The sequence below is a fragment of the Oryza sativa genome, chromosome 10 (assembly GCF_034140825.1).
Source record: "Oryza sativa Japonica Group chromosome 10, ASM3414082v1".
Lineage (NCBI taxonomy): Eukaryota > Viridiplantae > Streptophyta > Magnoliopsida > Poales > Poaceae > Oryza > Oryza sativa.
In genome coordinates this window covers 23327872-23348133 of record NC_089044.1, presented here as the reverse complement: position 1 = coordinate 23348133, position 20262 = coordinate 23327872, and the positions used below count along the sequence as shown (strand labels likewise).

Sequence of the window (20262 nt, the reverse complement as noted above, 5' to 3'; positions counted from 1 at the left end):
AAACTTTTTCTTTAAACTTTAAACTTTTCCATCACATCAAAACTTTCCTACACACACAAACTTTCAACTTTTCCGTCACATCGTTCCAATTTCAACCAAACTTTCAATTTTAGCGTGAACTAAACACACCCTAAGAATCAATTTCTAGCTATAAACAGCTTGGATGGACAGTGTAGAAACGATCTGTTTTTTTTTAACTTTTTGGTTCTTTTTGAAAACTTATTTCATAAATAAACCTCTGGATAAAACTTATTCTAGAAATGAACCCTTTTTGCGTTGCCGACATCATCGGTATCGTGGTCCAATATGATGGTGTCAACGACATTGACCATGTCCCGCGCTCGAAACTAAGTTATTGATGTGAAAAAGATACCAATTTGTAAATAAAAATTCTGAAAATGACCCTAGTAGTAATAAAAAAATATTTACACATAGCACCTCGGCGCCAATAGCATTGGACCCTTTACATAGCTGAGGTCTTGTTCGGTTAATCCCTCCCACAAGAGGAGGGATTTGGAGGGGATTTATTCCACACCTATTATGGTGTGGAATTATTCCCCCTTAATCCCCATTATTCCCCCTCTTAGGGATTAAACGAACAAAGCCTACTTAGATATCGTCGTGCTGAAATACGGCACCAATGACGAGTTGAATTATGGCACCAATGGTGATAATATCACGAAAATGGTCATTTTTAAAATAAGTTTTTAGTCTATTTATAAAATAAGTTTTCAAAAAGATCTAAAATACGAAAATTACAGTAGAAACGATTGTCCTGCATTCAATCTAAATACTTGAAAATAAAACACTGATGTTTTAGTGTTTTTATACTTTAACTAAAAACATACTTTCTCTGTTAGAAAAAATAACTTCTTGCTATGTATTTGAAAGTTGATTTTTTCGGGACGGAGGGAGAACAGTACGTGATGTGCCTCATGACTAAGGTCATGTTTAGTTCACACCAAACTTTCCCCAAACTCCTAACTTTCCATCACATCACATCACATCCAAAATTTTTCTACTCACATAAACTCTGAACTTTTTTTTCAAACTACCAACTTTCCCTAAACTTCTCTCCAATTTTAGAAACCCAACTTTTTTTTTAAACTAACAACTTTCCTTAAATTTCTCTCCAATTTCAGAAACTAATCACAGCCTAAGTACATACGTGGAGCTGTGAAAGGACGAAGGAGATGGCTCAAACATCACAGCTTTATACACATAGCCAAATGACAAGGCAGAGGTAGCAAACAAATCAATGAGTCCAGAGCAAGTTCCCTCTTTTTCTACGCACTTTTATCGTTATCTCGGCACTTTCTGCTGTTACAAGTCCCGAATTCAAAGCGTCCAGTCATTGCAGCCAAGCTAGGATGCTCTTCGTGTTCACCGGACCCCACACATCGCGCTCACGCACTTTCATTTTTCTGACTCATTTTTTTGTTCTTTTCCTCCGCATGTTAGGACAAAATGTAGTTTTTCCATGAGGGCTTTAGCTTTTCATTTCTTTTTTTAAAAAAGAAACAAAATGTCCTTTTAGCCCTGTTCCCTATGAGTTTAAAACTTTTCTTTTGAAATGCTTCAGGCGCTTAAAATCTTCCATGTTTCCATTCGTTACATTTCACTATTTTACATTAATCATGGAAAAACTTTGGTAAGCAGCAAAATACAATGGCTGAATAGATGCCAATGCAAACCGAAATTGAGGACTGGAGGTCTCATCAGATGGTTCAAGCATATAGGCGATGTGTAATTGCCAAACGAGAAAAAAAAATTTGAAAACCATCAGGTTCCACATGATGCAATGCACATCACTACAAAACTGAACCATACCTTCAAAAGGTTAAAGCAGCAAGTAACACATCAAGAACATGGTAGAAATGAATGGAATTTAGATGGCTCTAGTTTATTCTCCATCCTAGGCTAATCACAAGGAACCCGCCTTTCTTCACACTATCATCTCACCTGGGGCCCAAAGATTCCAATGGAAAACGAAAAAAAAAGGTGAAATTGTCAGAAAAGCATCCCCTTAATTACAATCTTCTCATCTCATCAATTCTCTCGTCTCTAGAGGAGCACTGCAACGCAATGATCAGCAGGTGTTTGCTCACATCACCCGAGAAACAAAGTGCAACTCAGACTCAAAAGCGTAGTATAAGCAATGCCTCTCTGCCTTTTGCCTTCCAGGTCACAACAACGCCACTCATTTATCGACATTTGGGCGGAGATTGCACAATAAAACAGTGCATTTTCAATCCCACTCCTAGTAGTGCAACAGTCGTCCCAATGAACACTCATCATCATCTTACCTTTTTCTGTTAAAAAGGCAACAACAGATTTGGGGGTGAAACCATGACTTGTTCCCCTAACCTCGCCAGCTATTTTGCTTCTTGGCCTCAAAAGTGGCTCCATCGTTTAGCATATCTTGTGCGTCAGTTTCCATGCCGAGCTTTGAGAGAGCAAGGGCTTGTAGGTAGAAGGCAGTTGGCCACTCGGGCATGCAGACCTGGGCCTGCATTGCGTCCCGGAGAGCAAGCTCTGACTGCCCATTCATCAAATAGGAGAAACTTCTCCGGGCAAAAACTGTGGCTGAAGGCACTGACATCATTCCAACAAGCTGCATCATGGCAAATGAGCTTGTCATACCATAGGGCAGAAGATATTCATAACGCTCACTATATATAAGTCACATAAGGACCACATAAGGCTACTAGTGGCTAGTAGCACTCGAGCTAACGGGCTGAGGGCCAAACTGTTTCAGAAAGTTGAACTTTTTGACCAGTTAGGGTCCTTTCCTATTATAAAGCTCCAAAACAACTTGTGTCAAACAAACAATCGTGAAGCAAAATGTCAACATTGCAAAGGTACGGTAGCATAGCCTAGGTAAGAGAAAACAATGATACCTTGGAGTAGTAGTCAATTGCAGTCTTGAAATCCTTGTCTCTAAATGCAATGTCACCAAACTTCTTGGTATTCAGCATCTCTTGCACTTGCTGAGTCCATTCTTGAAAGGACAGCTTCAGTTTTTACATCACCATAAACATGCACAAAATAAAACTAGCTTATCTTAACAAACCAAATGAATGTGACTCCATAATTTCTGAAATATTTCAGCAAGTGGGGACAGCAAGAGAAGAGCTAAGGTACATAAAATGAGGTTAGCTTTTGAAATTATAAACAAGCATGAATGTGGTGGTTGGTGAATGCAAGTAATCTCTCTTCATAGCAAGAAAATAGATCATGATGCACAATCCATGTTTTCTAGGGCATTTCAAGAATGAGTAAATTCAGTGTGTGATATAGCTCAGATGCATCATAGACTAGGAAAACAAATGCAACAACTTTACAGCAAGATAGTTACCTCATTTTCTGCACCTTCTTCATCTTTGTAACCTGTTTTGAGCAATATATCATGTACTGCTGTAAGGTCCATACCGGAACAGGCCTTCCCAAGGGGAGAAAGAATAGTTGGCAACACCGCCGTGGCTTTTGTAATACCCATCAACACATGTGATGCTACCTAGAATGATTGATATAAGAAATAAATGGTGTTACCAAATGCAATGAAAAACATTAGCAGCCGACAAAAGGCTGTCAAGTTATTTACCTCCTTTTGCTTCTGAAGAGGCCCAACAGAAGACAAGAGATACTTTATATTGGGTCTGTCCCTCGCTTCAAATTGCAAGCATTTCGACGCAAGGTCAACTAGTTTTGAAGCATCTTCATTAGCATACTGCCCTTCTAAGGAGGAATCCATGAGCAACAGTATATTCTTCCCTCTTATCAAATCAAGTGCCTGGAATTCCATACAAATCAAGTGAGAAACCTACTGACATAAACATTGATAGTTGACAATAAAATATCCTTGGCATAAATTCACTATTCCGCAGTCATGCTCTATCAGATGCACGGCATCCTAGGAATAAGTTCATTGTCACATATTCTACTAGAAGTCTATGGTCTGTTATTTGAGACAAGAGGCCACTGTCTGTTATACAAATTTAGTGGACATCAGTAGGTTAAAGGTTAAGGTTCAAATCCGATTGCAGTCCATAACACTTTTTATCAGTTGTCAATGTGACATTAAATACAGATGCAGTGTTATCCAGGATATGAGAGTAATGATAAGGAGAAGCGCTGATATATATATTTCTTGAGAAAAGTAAGGATTTAAACGAAGCATACATGGCTAGGAGGTATGTGCTTCCCACTCAAAAGATCCAAAAGAACTGTTCCATAGCTATATATCACACTCTCGGCGATGACTCTGCCTGTCATACAAGTGTCATGCACAAATTGTTCGGTGCAGTCAAACAATGTTAGTACTTGGGAGTAAATATATAGCAAGCTTGAAATAAGTTGACATGTTTCATTTTTGCTGGAAAACATCAATAGAGTAAGGTGCCCATGAGTGCGGTAATAAGGATCATGTGTAAATTCCTACCAGTTCGTAGAAACTCAGGCGGGGTGTAAGCCAGATTAGTGCTATAACTTTTCCCATCGCGGCTGTTCTTCATTAGTCCAAAACTTGACAGCCGAGGATCACCTTCCTGATAGAATAAATCATGCCAAAGTTAGAATTCTCTCGGTAGTTACAGACATCAGCAAAGCTTCAGAAAGTAGTAAATTTTGATCAGAAAGCATCCGAGTTCACAGGAGGAAGGAAGTGAAAAGCAATGCAAAATCAGCAGAAACAAAAGGTGTTTTGAGTGGAATGTACTAGCAGCAACAAACATACCTCATCAAAAAGTACTCTATAAGCATTCAAGTCATGATAGATTTTTCGGTTCTCGGCATTGCAGTGATCGAGTGCCTGCGCAATGTAATACGCAACCCTTAACCGCATTTCCCATGGCAAGGGCTGCTTATCCCCTGCAGAAAAAAGGTAGATCGCCCTTGAGTCAAACAAGAAAGAAAACAAAAGGGGGAAGTAATGTGGCGAGCCAGGTTGTCCGGGCAAGCAACATCCATCCACATAAGTAGCAAGTGCTAGTAGCATTTGGCATGAAGAGCACACACAAGTCAAATGTAGTAATGGTGAGAGGTGTTCCATTAATGCAGACGAGATTCGTGGTTTGATCTACGGATCATCACCAAGTACGTCACCCAAGTAGTTACTCCTAGTAGTGGACATGGATACGGAAATGGCGAAATGAAGAGGAAGAGGGTATGGTAGTAGAGTACAGTGGAAGAGATGCTTGGAAAGGGTGTCGTTGGGCATGTACTCGGCGACGAGCAGCCTCTCGTCGCCCTCGGCGCAGCATCCGATGAGGTTGACGAGGCGCTTGTGGCGCACCTTCCCCACCCCGGCCGCCTCCGCCTGCAATGCAATGCAACCACAAGAGAAAAGCAGTAATAGTGAGGAGGATGGGTGGCATTGCGAGATCCGGAGAGAGAGAGAGGCGAGGAGAGGTACGAGGAACTGCTGCGGGTCGGGCCAGGAGAGGCGGGAGAAGCGCTTGACGGCGATGAGGCGGCCGCCGTCGAGGCGGCCGCGGTAGACGACGTTGGGGGCCTTCTCGCCGCTCTCGGAGACGATGAGGTCGGCGCTGAAGCCCTTGGTGGCGGCGCGCAGCTCGGCGAGGCCGAACTCCCTGAACACCGGGACCGCGCGCTTGGCGGCGTCCTTGTCGTCGCCGCCGCCGTCGGCCGCCGCGGAGTCAGCGCCGCCATTCGCGGCCGCCGCCTCTACAACAACCAAGCAATAGGAGTAGATTAGATTAGGAAGCAAGAGCGGTGGTGGTGTGGGGATGGGGGGTTAGGGTTTAGGAGGGCGGCAATGGCGGCGGTGGGGCTTACCGGGATCTGCGGGGTTGTCGGCGGGGAGCGCGGCGGCGTCGTTGGGCGGGAGGGGACCCGCCCCCGCCGGCTTGGACAGGAAGCACCCCATTGGAGGCGCGACGCGAGGTGGTGAGATCTAGGGCGAGGCGGTGGGAACGCGAATGCGAGAGAATATTTGGGGCGGGGGGAATGGCGGCGAGTGTGTAGTAGGGAAGCAGTGAAGCGAAGTGGGGAGGCGAGGCGAGGCGAGGAAGGCGAAGGGGGGCAGGGCCGATAGAAGCGGCCGCACAGAAGCAGATGATGTGGTGGGGAGATCCGGCCGGTTGGTGCGCCCGCAACACCCAGACCCAGTCACCCAGAGCACCCACCCCACCCACGCTCTCTCTCTCTCTCTAAGTTTTTTAAATCTCATTTTCGAAGGGAATCAAATTTCTTTGCTCCAACCAAGTGGAGTGGACTAAGAGAAAGTTTAATAGAATAGCCAACTACTAGCTTCAATTCATCTATAACCAATCTAATAGTTTACTCATACAATAGTTACATACTACACTATTAATATCTGGTCCCATATGCCATATACACACTGCGTCTTAGAGTCCGTACTGCAGCTAGCTACAAATCTGTAGCCCGCTGCCATTCTCTCTCCTCATTTATCTCCTTAAAATATGTTTGCAGCTGGCTTATAGCCTGCTATTGTACCTTAGCCCGCTGCCATTCTCTCTCCTCATTTATCTCCTTAAAATATGTTTGCAGCTGGCTTATAGCCTGCTATTGTACCTGCTCTAAGGCTGTGTTCGAGCGCAGGAGAAAGCGAGAAAGATTGTTTCGCTTTCCGCGCGCACGCTTCCCGAACTATTAAACAGTGTGTTTTTTGCAAAAAAATTTCTATAGGAAAGTTGCTTTAAAAAATCATATTAATCCATTTTTGAAGTTTAAAATAATTAATACTCAATTAATCATGTGCTAATAGCTCACCTCGTTTTGCGTATCTTCCCAATCTCCTCAATCCCCTTCTCCTCAAATACACCCTAAGACTATGTTTAGATTAAGGGCAAAAATTTTTGGCGTGTCACATCGGATATATGGGCATATATTTAAAGTATTAAACGTAGTCTAATAATAAAACAAATTACATTGTCAAATGTTTATTAAATTGCGAGACAAATTTATTAAACTTAATTAATCCTTCATTAACAAATGTTTACTGAAACACCACATTGTCAAATCATTGAGCAATTAGAATTAAAAGATTCATCTCACAATTTACACACAATCTGTGTAATTAGTTTTTTATATTTAATATTTCATACATATATGAAACATTCGATGTGATAAGGTGAAAAAACTTACCAGGAGATCTAAACACCTTAATACTTGTACTACTGTAAAAATTATTATAGAACCTTTTTTTTAAGAGATAAGCATAGAAGTACTACTATCTCTATTTAGATCAGAATATGTCGTTCAAAAAAATATTTATATCAGAATACAGGTCTCCTTTGCAGTGAAGGTAACTTCACACACAAAAGAAAAACAGAGGGGATTGAAATGGTTCTTTTGAAATTCCTGTAAAATTTCTATGTTCCAAATGAGTCATTGATGTTTTTATCTTAGTTTGTTCATGGCATCGTATCTATTTTTCTGTATCGGGTGATTTTTCTTCAGCTGGCTTGGTAATATTTACATCAAAGTATAGGTCTTCCTTTGCAGCGAAGGTAAATAACACAACCCAAAACAAAAACAAAAGAAGAAGGAGAGGGGGATTGAAATGTTTCTTATGGAATTCATGTAGTAATATTTGTGTTTCATGCGAGACATTAACATTCTATGGGCCTGTTTGGATCCGGAGGGCTATTTAATAGCCCTCCGAAATTTTGTTATTTATGAGTATTAAACGTAGATTACTGACAAAACCCATTCCATAACCCCTTGGCTATTTTGCGAGATGAATCTAACGAGGTATATTAATCCATGATTTGCTACAGTGATGCTACAGTAATCATTCGCTAATCATGAATTAATATACCTCATTAGATTCGTCTCGTAAAATAGCCTAGAGGTTATGGAATAGGTTTTGTCAGTAATCTACGTTTAATACTTATAAATAGCAAGATTCTAGAGGGATATTTAATACCGGGAAGAATCCAAACAAGACCTATATGTAAGTTTGTTCGTAGCATCATATCTATTTCTGCGTGTCAGATTACTTTTCTTCAACTTCAAAACTTGTTTAGCACTCTTGTACTCCCCAAACTAAACAGTGTCATTGTTCTTATTTGGGGGAGTGAAATCGACAATGTACCAATTGGTCAATGATAATGTATGTCTGGACAGAATTGGTTCCATGGACAATGATGAGGTCAAACATTTTTGCTCACACAAAGTCTCAAAAGTACACACTTTGACATGAAAAATGCTGCCTTTTTGCGTTGAGTGGGATTCAGATTCCACATTCTATATCCCTTTGCATCATCCACTGAACAGATTGCTCATTTGCCACTTCCATGGTCTTGTTTATGATACAGCGTGAAGTTCGTCGATCAAGTGGCCATAGTGGAGAATACCACGAGTTTAATTCAGGCAACGCTGCTATTAGTATTACTATGTACTCCATCCGTCTCAAAACAATCAAACATATGATATCCTAATACTACGAATCTATTAAAAATTTTAGTACTATAATACTCCCTCCATCTATTTTTGATAGTCATATTTCCAAATCTAAAAAATTTATTTTTGATAGGCATATTTCAATTCAACAACCTATCATCTTAATGATTTTTTTGGATTTAATGCATGACTCTCCATTCTTCCACACAAGATTGGCTATATGGGTATTGAGAAATGTAAACATTAATGAATCGCTTATTTACGAGGAATAACTAGTAGCATATTTAAATGGATGATAAGTAGAATTACTTATCCTTGGTCTATTTACCAAGATAAAATATGACTATCAAAAGTAGATGGAGGGAGTATATCATACTAACTAGTAATAGGCTTATTTATTTTGAAATGGATATATTACGTATCGGAAGAAAAGAATATAGTTATTGCGGACATTATGGAAGAACAGCCTCCCCTGTCGTGTTATATTGCCATTTATTACTCTACGATACTCCCTCCATCTATCAGTCATATTTCTAAATTTAAGAAATTTATTTTTGATAGGCATATTTCAATCTAACAACCTATCTTCTTGATGATTTTCTCGGATTTAATGTGTGACTCTCCATTCTTCCACACAAGATTGGCTATATGGGCATCGAGAAATGTAAGTATTAATGAATCGCTTGTTTACGAGGAATGGCTAGTAGCATGTTTAAATAGATGATAAGTAGAATTACTTATCTTTGGTCTGTGTGCCTCCCTCTCTCCCTATCTCCGGTATACAGTAGTAGTAACTGTAAATTTGCTCACGACGCACGGCCCCTACTCAGGGTTTCCTAAACCATTGGGACCGGGGTTATCGCGCAGTAACTATGAAAAACCGTACAAAATTTATCAAAAACTTAAATTATTTTTTAAATTTATTTGAATTTAAAGAAGTTATCGCGGTATTTATATTACCGTACCTCGCAATAAATCCAGTAACCACGGTAACCGCGCGGTTACCGGCGGTAAGGGAAACTCTGCCCCTACTACGTCTACACCCGCGCCCAGGCTGAGATAAACAAAAAGAAAGTCGCATGTTCGCAGGCACGACACGTGGGCTTGCCGGCGATCCTCCTTTTGCTGGGCCCCACATGTCAGGACGACGTGACACCACCAGGCCGGGACCCGCGCCCTGACACCCCCACACCCCAAGTCAACTCGCTGTCTCACAGGCAGACTCCCCTCCTCTCGTGCGCTGTCTCCACCACCAAGAGCTAGTGTCACTCACACTGACAGCACTGCGCCTCGCTGGCTTTGAGATTTTGATTTGCATCTCCTCCTATCCTCGGTTTGTTTGTTGGGTTTAAGTACGGGAGCTCATGCCCCACATGCTTCATCTGCTGATCCTTTCGGCTGAGTTCGGGAGCCGCCTGAAAACAATGTTACCTATTAATACGTGATTAATTAAATATTGATTTAAAAACTTAAAATATGAATTGATATAATTTTTTAAAACAACTTTCTTATGAAAAAAATTGTAAAAAGACGTGCTGTTATTTACTCCATACGTCCCAGAAAAACTCAACTTCTAGAGTTTGAATTTTGTCCAAAAAAACAAATTTCTACACTCCTATCTACCCTCAACACGTAAAACGAGAAATTTTATTCCTTCAATACCCTTTACCAACCTATCACTCTTACTACTTTTTTTTAATAATTAAGAACATTTTAGTTATTCTTGATTCCTACTAATTTTATCTAGGAATGCTAGGAATTGACTCTCTGTGGGACGGAGAAAGTAATAGTTAAAAAATGTGAGAAAAGGGAAGAACACACCGTCTTGGTCCCGCCTCTACTCTACCCAAACCCAAATGGAGTATTCCTACACAGCACAGTGTAGTACACACCTTGTTTTGATTGATGGAGTACTACTAGCTAAGCTAGGACACTAGTACTACTCCGATACCGTTATCACGTAGGCCTAGTGCGCCTAATTAACTTTGATTTTAGTACTAGCATGAAGATAGTGCTAGCGCTGTTTTTTGTTTTGTTTTTTTGCCTTTGGGAAAACATGGTTGCAGTGGATCCTATGTGAACTGAAGCTAGAGGTAGCAGTGGTTCAGGGCTCATGACTTGTTCCGGCAGAAGGTGGGCCCAGTTAGCTGGGCCTGGGACACCACATACATATGAGATCATGATGCCATTGTTATCACCAGCTCGATAGTACTATGGCCCATCAGACTATCATGGATTCATTTCATGGTGCAGCCAAGGACATCAACCATGATGCACGAGAGAACACCTCTACTCTGCTCTTCACCAGGAAAAAGGGCAGCGAGCGAACCCTCGTGCTAACCCAAACTTAACACTCCATTACCATCTGCTTATTCTCATAATTCCTAAAGTAATACTTACTGACTCCCCGGTCCCAAAATATAAGAGATTTTAAAGAAATGTGATATATTCTACTACTATGGATTTGGACAGGCTCTATGCATTCATAATACAGTCAAAACCCCTTATATTATAGGAGGAAGGGAGTAATTAAGAGTAAAACTGACGAAATGTTCAGTCCAATTGGAACCATGTGAAAATTAATATAGATTATCTTATTCAATTCCAGAGCCTACAAGTAAAATCAACATAACATATAATAATCCAAACTTGTTCCCCGTAAAAGTTACTCGTAATTTAGCACATCAAGTAACAAACAAAATTTGAACAGGTACATCCCTGTGACGGTATGACGGTCAGGCTCATTAGCCCTGGACTTTCCTCACTTGAATGTGGTGAGTAGACTCCTCTCTCCAGATCGACTTCACTCCACTCTGAACAAGGGTCACGTAGTCCCCTTCTTTCACGAATTGGGCGTTCTGTCAAACATTCAAAACCACGGTTCATAAGAGAAACACAGGAGTACTTTGTAAAAGGACTGAAAAATGATGTCAATAATATCAACTGTGTCGGCAGCGTGAAGTACATATGCTTACCAGCAAGCTACTAATTGCTCTAGAGAAAGTTTCCTCTGCATCATCAGAAAACTTCATGTAAATGGGAACCACACCCTGGTAGAGTGCCAGACGTTGCTTCACTCGTTCCCTGCAACAACAGTTTCCTCATAATGGTCAGTCCTCCAGAGCATCTTTTTCAACTTTTATCATTTATTTATTTAGAATGTTTACAAAATTGATTTACTAAAATGAAAACACTAGGGAAAAAAGATTTGGCATTGCATGTAGGTAGAAATCCAAAAAAAACTTACTCATTTGTAAATGCAAAAATTGTAGACGAGGGCCGGTAGTGGCTGAGAAGGACTGCCATGGAGCCGGTTCGTGTAAACACAATAATTGGGGTGCAAAGGGTGTTCGCCATCATTGTAGCATGAGATCCAAACATTTTGCTTAGTTGGCTTTGCGAAAATTCCTCGTTGAGCAGAGCCTACCAAAAGAATCATGAGAAAATAAGGTGCTAAAATTCAGGTAACAAACTTAAGAAAGGAACTTGATGTCTAAGAGCAGGTGCAATAGCATACTACAAGCCAGCTATAAACATATTTCGAGGAGATAAAAGAGGAGAGAGAAGAGCACCGGGCTACAAATTTGTAGCCAGCTGCAGCACGGACTCCAAAATACATATATGTATGACAGGTAGGACCAAATATTAATTGTGTAGTATATGTTTATAGGTAACTATTGTATGGATTGCTATTAAGTTGACTATAAATGATTTGGAGCCAGCAGTTGGCTATACTATTAAACTTGCTCTAAGCAATGAACATCGAACAATGCAAAAGCTACCATATGGTAAATTTAAAGTTGTGGGAATAAGAGATATACCTGAGGATGTGCAACAAGACTAGGAGATGTAGTTGGGTTATACAGGCTGGATTCTGTTCTCTGTGCCACTGTGTGCATCACCTTGACTGCCTTCAGTGGGAACCTAAACACAGTAAGATGCACAATCAAGGTAAGTCTAATTGGAAAGCAGAATTCTATGCACCCACAGCAAGAGCTTAAAGAAATAAATTTCTTGGATGCACATGGAGGAACATAAACAAAAAGTAACCTGTGTCAGGTTGAAATCTTACTTTCCATGGGCAGTTTCACCAGACAGCATGATGGCATCAGAACCTTCACGAACTGCAATTGCTATATCAGAAACTTCTGCTCTTGTTGGAGTGGGATGGTCTATCATGCTCTCTAACATATTCGTGGCAACAATAACTGGTTTCTGCATGCTTCGGCATGTTCTGACAATCTCCTCCTGGAGAAGTAAAACACATGTGATTTAAATGTTGTTAGTGCTTTATTCATTTGTTGCATTTTAGGCGTGCTAATAAACAAATAAAAGGGATGTAGAGAGTGAGGGGGGAACAAACACATGTTTTCTTGCACTAGTAAAATTATCTACAAATTTAAACTAACCTGCAGCAAAGGAACTTCCTCAATTGGAAGTTCAGCACCAAGATCCCCTCTTGCCACCATCGCCTACAAACATTTTCAGAGATTCAGTATCTAGCACTAAGCAGTTACGAAATTGTAAAACATTCAAGGACAAACGAAACCAGAAATAGAACAAAAGAAAACAAGGTAACAACGAATTAAGTGTTTGAATTTCCACGAAAGCTTACCAAACACACATTGCTTGGCTCCCATTATCATGATAACTATCTAAAGGCAAATATATGCTGAAAAGAGATGCCACTTGCCAAGATGTTTTTAATACAAACTGGTTGAAACAACCAATGTCCATGGTCTTACTTACCCCATCTGAAGCAGCAATAATGGACTGGAGGTTTGGTATTGAATCTGCACTTTCAATCTTTGGAATGACATGTATATCTGCATTAGCACCTGGATTTGGAAAAGAACACAGAACACAGGAGATTAATCAAGTTCCGGATATAGATATTAGAAATTCCATGTGTGCCAGAGAAAATGGTTACTTTTAAGGTAGTCCTTCAGTTCATGAATAACTTTTGCATCCTTCACAAAGGAAACGGCATAGAAATCAACACCATTTTCAACACCAAACTTTATGTCCTCCCAATCTTTCTCTGTTAAAGCAGAAGGATGTCAGCATCTTGTGCATAACTATCTAGAGGTTGAACATGTTATGGAGAAATCAACCGACCTGTAATAGATGGCAAAGTCGCACTCTTTCCACGGACATTTAGGTGGCGCCTTGATTTCAGTTCCCCACCATCAACTACTTCACACTTAACCGTATCAGCTGTTTTAGACTTGACAGCGAGTGACATCATTCCTCCTACAGCACACAATGAAACAACCAATGATAAGTAGATGCCATACTCTGAACTGTCTACCTGTAAGCAAGCTAACTCAACATAAAGAAAGACAATCAAAGCAGGATATGAAGATTGATAGATCAGTCCTCACCATCCACCAACAGTATGTCCCCAACTTCAACATCGTTTATGAAGTCATCGTAATTCACACTGACGGTGTCTTTGGTGCTCACCCCTCTTTTAATAGTAAAATTGAACTCTTGACCTTCCTCGAGCATGATTGGTTCTGGAACATCCCCACTTCTCACTTCTGGACCCTGCATCACTGAAGTTCGATCATCACAGCTCATTTGCTGCAGCATTCAAAATTTCATGTGTTCAACGGCAGTATACCTTGGTATCCAGCATAATAGCAATGACATTGCCATCAGTATTCTTCGCATTGTACTCCTTCACCAAATCAATCACCTTCTGGTGCGACTGGTGGTCACCATGGGACATATTCATGCGTGCGACGTTCATTCCAGTCTCAGCAAGTTTCCATATCATCTCGCGTGTGTTGGTTGAGGGGCCTATGGTGCAAACAATCTTTGTCTTCCTACGGGAATTCGCAGAGACCACTTGCGAAGTAGCGTCAGCGGTATTCTCAGCAATGTTCTGCATGCAAAGAAAGGAATGAGCTAACCACTTTATTGTATCGGAAGACAATCTGAATTAAAATGATGGAAAATGTAAAAATTCAAGAATAAGGAGAGGTAAATCTTGCGCCGAAATACTGAACCAACTGTATGGCATCACCTGGGTTCCACAACCATCTATACATTTCTAAGTAAGCACATAGCAAAGCATTTTTGAAGTTTTTAGCTGGTGATTCAGGCTAGCCTTACACCGATCAGAATAAAAGGAAGAACAGCCGCAATTTCCCAAACACGGAGGGTTGGAAATGACATGTATATTTTTTTTCCTAGCGAAAACTTGCACCCCCACAGTTTCCCTCCATTTGAGTGTGCCAGCTCTGGATCAAAAGGCCTCTTACTACATAGTAGCAAGCATGCAGCAACTACTCCAGTACTCTACAATGTCATTCACCCAAGCAGGCAAATCTAAGCACGAGGAAACGACGAATTAATCCTAGCGCTTGGGATCCAATCGCCTCAACGTGGTACGATACAGTGACGAATCCGCCAAAAAAACAACCGCTAGTCACCAAGCGCGCAAGGGGAGAAAGAGAGAGAGAGACCTGAGCGGAGAGGGAGCCGTTGCTCCCGAGCGCGAGATCCGCCGCCACCCTGTCGGAGGTGGAGGTCCTGAGGGAGCGCGCCGCCACGGCCCTCCTCGGCTGCGGGGGCGCCGCCGCCGCCGCCGCCGCGGGCGGAGCCGGCCTCACTGCCGGCGCCGCCATGCGCGCCGCCGCGGACCCCACGATCTCAGCCGCCGCCGCCGCCATTGGAGGGAGAGGGCGCGTGTGGAGGCGAGGGTTTCTCGTCTCTTCTCTTCTCTCTCTTCTCTCCTTGGTGTTTGGGGGCGCGGGCGAGGCGACGCCGCGTGCGCCCGGTGTTTATACGCCGGGATGAGGGGAGGGAGACCCTGCAGGTGGGGCCCACCGCCTGCCACGTACGCGATGCGTTTCCTCGGTTCCACCGCCCGCCTCATGGGAGGCGGAGACGGTAGTAGTAGTGGCACAAAGCCCACGCCTGCCTGGCACTGGCAGGAACCAGTTGTGGGTGGGCCCACCTGTCAGTGGGCGTCGGGCGCTGACCGGGCGGGCCCACGGCGCGGTACGGAGGAGAAAAAATCGCGCCGGCGGAGAGGAATATACCACGAGATGATCGACGAGAGGAGACGGAGACGGAGGGGGACGTGGGGAGTTGGAAGTTGGCGAGGGAGGCTGTGGGCGGACGGAGGCAGCGATGGGTCGGCGTCAGCAATGGCGCCCCAGGCCCAGCCCACCGTGGGCGAGCGCGACCAGACGTTCGCGTGGAGGCAGGAGGCGACAACGATGCGTTTTCGCCATGAGAGCTGCGTGCCTCACGTGTACCTTGTCGCCCATGTGTGATGCGTCTATCTCATTCTCATCGCTTTGCAGACTGAAATGGCCTCTGCTTCATGCTGCCGGCCACTATAACAAGGAGAAAGCCGAGCTTCTCAGGCCCATGCAAACATGCTGAAACCTGGCAAAATCTGCAATGGCGGCTGTCCAAAATTCAGCAAACCGCACCTCCACCAACGACGCACAAGGCGGAATGCAGTATTACCACATGCGGGAGAAAGACTTGCTGGCAGAAACAACTGGAGATGCTAGGTCAGACCCAAATGCCAACATGACTGACAACACTGAGTAGTGTGGAGTAGTAGTAAAAAACCGAGTGTGATGTTATAGAAGACAATCAACTTGTTTCAGACTCGTTATTCTGATGTATACTACTAGGTCAAAAACCTTGTCCTCCCGCGATTACAAGAGAAGAACCCACAAAACCAAAGGTGTGATCTCTCCTAGGGGGTTGGGTTCTTGGGTGGGGAAAAGGAAAAGGACAGGGCAACGGCACTTGTTAATGTTACAGATTTTCAGTGTTCCCATGCGACAATATGCTTCATTTCAACTCTATCGAGTATCGACTGGAAGGAGAAGACGCTCACCACCACAAAGGTAACACTCGTGTTTCAAGAAGTGACTCCGCAAGGAAGAAGTGCAGCCGCGACTGGCCTCCCCTCTTCATTCAGAATGTTATATGTTGAAGCCGCATTCCTCTGCCATACAACAGAAGGATTAGACATGTGCAAAAGACTAAACATTGTAGGTAGAGAACAAACTACAAATATCTGCTACATTGAAGTTTACAAACACAAGTGATGATGTTGTAAATAAGGAACATTTGGTCTTTTACCGAATCAACTGCTTCCAGCTTCATCCCAGTTGACCGAATGAATTTGCGGAGCTCAGGACTGATTGGTTGGATGTGTCTACCACAACCAAGAATCAGAATCTCTGGAGAAGCATGGCACACAAAATGATGTCAACCCACAAACGGTGCTTTTGAATCAGAAATACAAAAAACTACTCAACCATGAGGGTGCAATATCCTGGAACACATCTTGAGCCCCAGTAGGAGAAAGATGCTTGGACAATTAAACTATTCAGTTAATTCAAGGAAGGTTTGCATTGACTGTGTTCTACCCTGAAATTCTTAAAAATATTTGTGCACCAATTCAGTGCACAGCTTTGTAGATTGATAAACAGCCAATGCCTGTTTTAGCTTCCTAATGAAGCTGCACCATGAGATTGATTTTTAAAAGAAAAACAGCCATATGGACATTTCAAACATGGGTGACAGAATGGCTAAGTCCAATCAAGATAAAGGGAGCGTATCCTATGCACACAGGCCCTCGCGTGTACACACCGTGTACACCAACTAAAAATTATCACAAAAAATTCTAGGAAAATTCATACATGTACTTTCAATAGTATTACATCTACGTGCAAAGTCGCATATTCAAATTCATTCTACATAGAGAATAACAAAAAAGATAAAATTCTGACAAAATTGCAACCTTAAAACTGTCAGATTTTTTGTTTTTTTTGTTACGGCTAAAATATAATGAATTTGACGTTAAGATTTTAACCCTAGGTGTAATACAATTGAAAGTATGTGTATGATTTTTTCTAGATTTTTTGGTGACATTTTTTAGTTGGTGTGCACGTGTGTACACGTGAGGGCCTATGTGCATAGGATATGTTGCCTAAGATAAAATGCCTAAAAATGTTGACCAATAGCAGAATTACCTGGGATAGGGTGCACTACTTTGAAGATTGATAAACTGCATTATTGAATGAAGATGCATTGTTAGTCAAAAAAGGATAAATTGGAAGCAATGCAAATTCAATACTTCCAGAAACCTGATTCAAGCATGAATCCTACCTTTCAGCTGTTATCTCTGCAAATGATTTGGGTGCCCATGTCATTATCTTGTTTTCTACTATCAACAAGCTTCCTTCATACTTTACTTTGTTAATATTGAATCCGGTGTCATCATATCTGCAGATAGAATAACAGACTTGAACCACCTGATAAATATATAAGTTTAACTAGAGGGGATGGATCAAAGTGGGAGAGCGTACTGAATTTTTCTTAAGAAAAAAGAGGGCATTGATAATGCCACATCATAACTTTAACTGTAAGCCTCCAAGACATGCCAAAACTTATGCATGTCAAAAGTTACTAGTTGTGTCATGCGGGTTACAATTGCAGAGTGCAGACTGAATATCAATCAGATTGAAAAGACAATCACACAAGGATTAGGAAATTCATTGGAGAACACTAGAATTCAGTGCATTTTGTCCTATCCAAAGCTCATGGTAGTGGTCCGAATTGATTGTCTTCAGAAAACCAGTTTAAGCCCTCTTGGTTTCTTATTCTGGTCAAATATTTGACATTTAGGACAAGATTCGGACAAACTTTTAGAACTTTAACCTTCAATTCTATGTTAGAATAAGTTTATAAACCTAATAAGTTTATGATATTATGATAATACTTTTCAAGACAGACTTAAGCAAATCATTATTTTGTGTCTTTAAACTAAGAATCTGAGAAGTAATTGATGGTCAAGGCTTCAAAAGTTTGACCAAATCTTGCTCTAAACATCAAATATTTATGATTGGAGGGAGTATACAAGGTTTAGCTCAGATACACAGATTAAAAAGGAAACAGACCAAACTGAAGCAAACACAAGCAATGCAAGCTGAATTTATTTGGAGATCTCTTAGGTTTGTGGTGCCTAAATGTTAATGACAGCAAAACTAGCAAGCTCACTGGAGTACTAGACAACATGAGAATTCAGTACATTTTGTCCTATCCATTGCTGATGGCAGTGGTGCAAATTGATTGCCTTTGGACAAACGGTCTAAGCCCTCTTGGTTTATTATTAAAATTAAGGAAATCACAAGGTTTAGCTCAGATACACAGATGGACCAAATATTGAAACATCGGCATGACAACCTTTACTCATCTGCACATAACAATGCGCACTACACGGACAATGTAAACTGGGTTTGTTTGTAGATTTAGAGTCTGTGGTGCATAAACGTTGAGAGCCATATTGTTTCATCAACTGTATAATCTCCCACAAATCCATATCGCATCCGATATTGTTTTCCTCACAACTGAATCTCCAAGATTTATCTCATTCTCCAAACACCCATTCATGTACTGTTAAACAGATAAAGGACCTCCCAAAATAAGAAGACTGCTTTTAGAGAGGGTTAAGGTACCAACCTAATTATATTGATCCCAAAAAGGGTTTACAAGAGAAGGGAAGAACAAGCAATGTTGTCAGAGCATTGCTGGGTCCATTAGAAGCCATTTAAGTGCATCCCTAACTGGTCTTAGCCCACATCAAAGCCATTTATTTGCAACCAAGTAGATAGACATCTTCATAATCTAGCCTATTTCAATAGTTCCAATGCTAACCTATACTTCTTTGGTCCAACATATATTGCAGAAAAGATAGGTACACTTTAAAATAGTCATTCTCCAGAATGTAGCTGTGAAAGCACTAGTTTGACTCCATTTCTATGAACAGCTAGAATTTAGTTCCTGAGCAGTCATATCTTACTTTTGACAAAAACTGATCAGTTTGGAGTGGGTAATCTACGAGTGACCAGTTGGAAGCCGAGTGGTCTTAGCTGATCTGCTCTTCGGGAACCCTCATGCGAATTCTGCAAAAAGGATGGAAGAGGCTAGTAAACCTCTATACTTGTGACCAAGCTTTGCATCTTGTCCTTAGGCAATGGAAACTATTTTGAGTCGACAAATCAAGCCTAAGCGTCTAACATTTCTACGGAGTACCATCCATCCATCCATAAAAACAAGAGCCTAATCTGCACCAATATCATCCGCATTTCACACATTCATGTCCGACAGCTAGAACAACGATGTGAATTAACGAAGAAGGCCATCCGTACAAGGTGTGAAGCAAAAAAAAAAAAAAAAGATGGATGAAGGAGGGCATTACGATTGGAATCGGAGCTGGTCTTCGGGGACGCTATCGATGAGGTTGATCTGATCGTAGAGAGAGAAGGTCCTCCTGCACAGATTTCATCAGAAACCAAATCAACAGAAACATTCACATCAACTAAACTAGCTCTCCTCCGGTTGAGCAGGAGGCCGATGCGCCCGCGGGTTACCTGAGGGACGGGAGGTGCCGGAGCCTCGGGGCGTTGGAGACGGGCTCGCTGCGCAGCGATTTCACCAGATGCGGCAGCGCCGCCACCGCCTTCTGCCCCCGCGCCGCCGCCATCTCCTCTCGCCTCTCGCCGTCGCCGCCTCCAAAGCGAAATGGGGAACGAGAGCGATTAGAGACAAACAACCCCTCCTCGAATCCTCGAAATTGCAGATGAGTCCCTAACCCAGCCCACCCGAGCAAAAACGGATATGTGGGCCGAAATGTATGTTGTTAGCCCACAGACAAATCGAAGCCCAAGGTGGAATGTTTCGAGGGCCAGCCCATCTAGGGCGGCTAGCTAGTCCGACTCCGATTGCGTAAAGAACAGAGCTACTCCGAGTCGGATACGCAGTGCTGGGGTCTATAAATGGAATGAAGCCGCATGATCCACACCCGCCTACTCAGATCGATCCACAAGGTGC

At 42.1% G+C, this 20262-nt stretch overlaps 3 protein-coding genes across 3 annotated transcripts; all 3 read right to left on the bottom strand.

Moving 5' to 3' along the window:
* Positions 1 to 1869: 1869 nt before the first annotated feature.
* LOC4349455 (serine/threonine-protein kinase BSK2) lies at positions 1870 to 6025 on the bottom strand. The gene is made up of 10 exons (XM_015757493.3): positions 5797 to 6025; positions 5414 to 5685; positions 5182 to 5317; positions 4736 to 4869; positions 4442 to 4547; positions 4183 to 4268; positions 3605 to 3793; positions 3359 to 3517; positions 2901 to 3014; positions 1870 to 2614 (listed from the first exon to the last, which is right to left on the bottom strand). The coding sequence occupies exons 1-10, from the start codon at positions 5885 to 5887 to the stop codon at positions 2363 to 2365; spliced, it is 1539 nt and encodes a 512-aa protein (XP_015612979.1). The 5' UTR covers positions 5888 to 6025; the 3' UTR covers positions 1870 to 2362.
* Positions 6026 to 10938: 4913 nt separating this feature from the next.
* On the bottom strand, positions 10939 to 15105 carry LOC4349454 (pyruvate kinase isozyme G, chloroplastic). The gene is made up of 12 exons (XM_015758944.3): positions 14862 to 15105; positions 14015 to 14278; positions 13773 to 13938; positions 13507 to 13641; positions 13319 to 13429; positions 13138 to 13226; positions 12798 to 12860; positions 12461 to 12636; positions 12210 to 12312; positions 11636 to 11811; positions 11364 to 11472; positions 10939 to 11246 (listed from the first exon to the last, which is right to left on the bottom strand). Exons 1-12 carry the CDS (start codon positions 15066 to 15068, stop codon positions 11133 to 11135), a joined length of 1713 nt encoding a protein of 570 aa, XP_015614430.1. The 5' UTR covers positions 15069 to 15105; the 3' UTR covers positions 10939 to 11132.
* An 865-nt stretch (positions 15106 to 15970) lies between these two features.
* On the bottom strand, positions 15971 to 19986 carry LOC4349453 (uncharacterized). The gene is made up of 6 exons (XM_015758946.3): positions 19803 to 19986; positions 19631 to 19702; positions 17539 to 17655; positions 17403 to 17437; positions 16507 to 16607; positions 15971 to 16369 (listed from the first exon to the last, which is right to left on the bottom strand). The coding sequence occupies exons 1-6, from the start codon at positions 19913 to 19915 to the stop codon at positions 16283 to 16285; spliced, it is 525 nt and encodes a 174-aa protein (XP_015614432.1). The 5' UTR covers positions 19916 to 19986; the 3' UTR covers positions 15971 to 16282.
* Between the last annotated feature and the right edge of the window lie 276 nt (positions 19987 to 20262).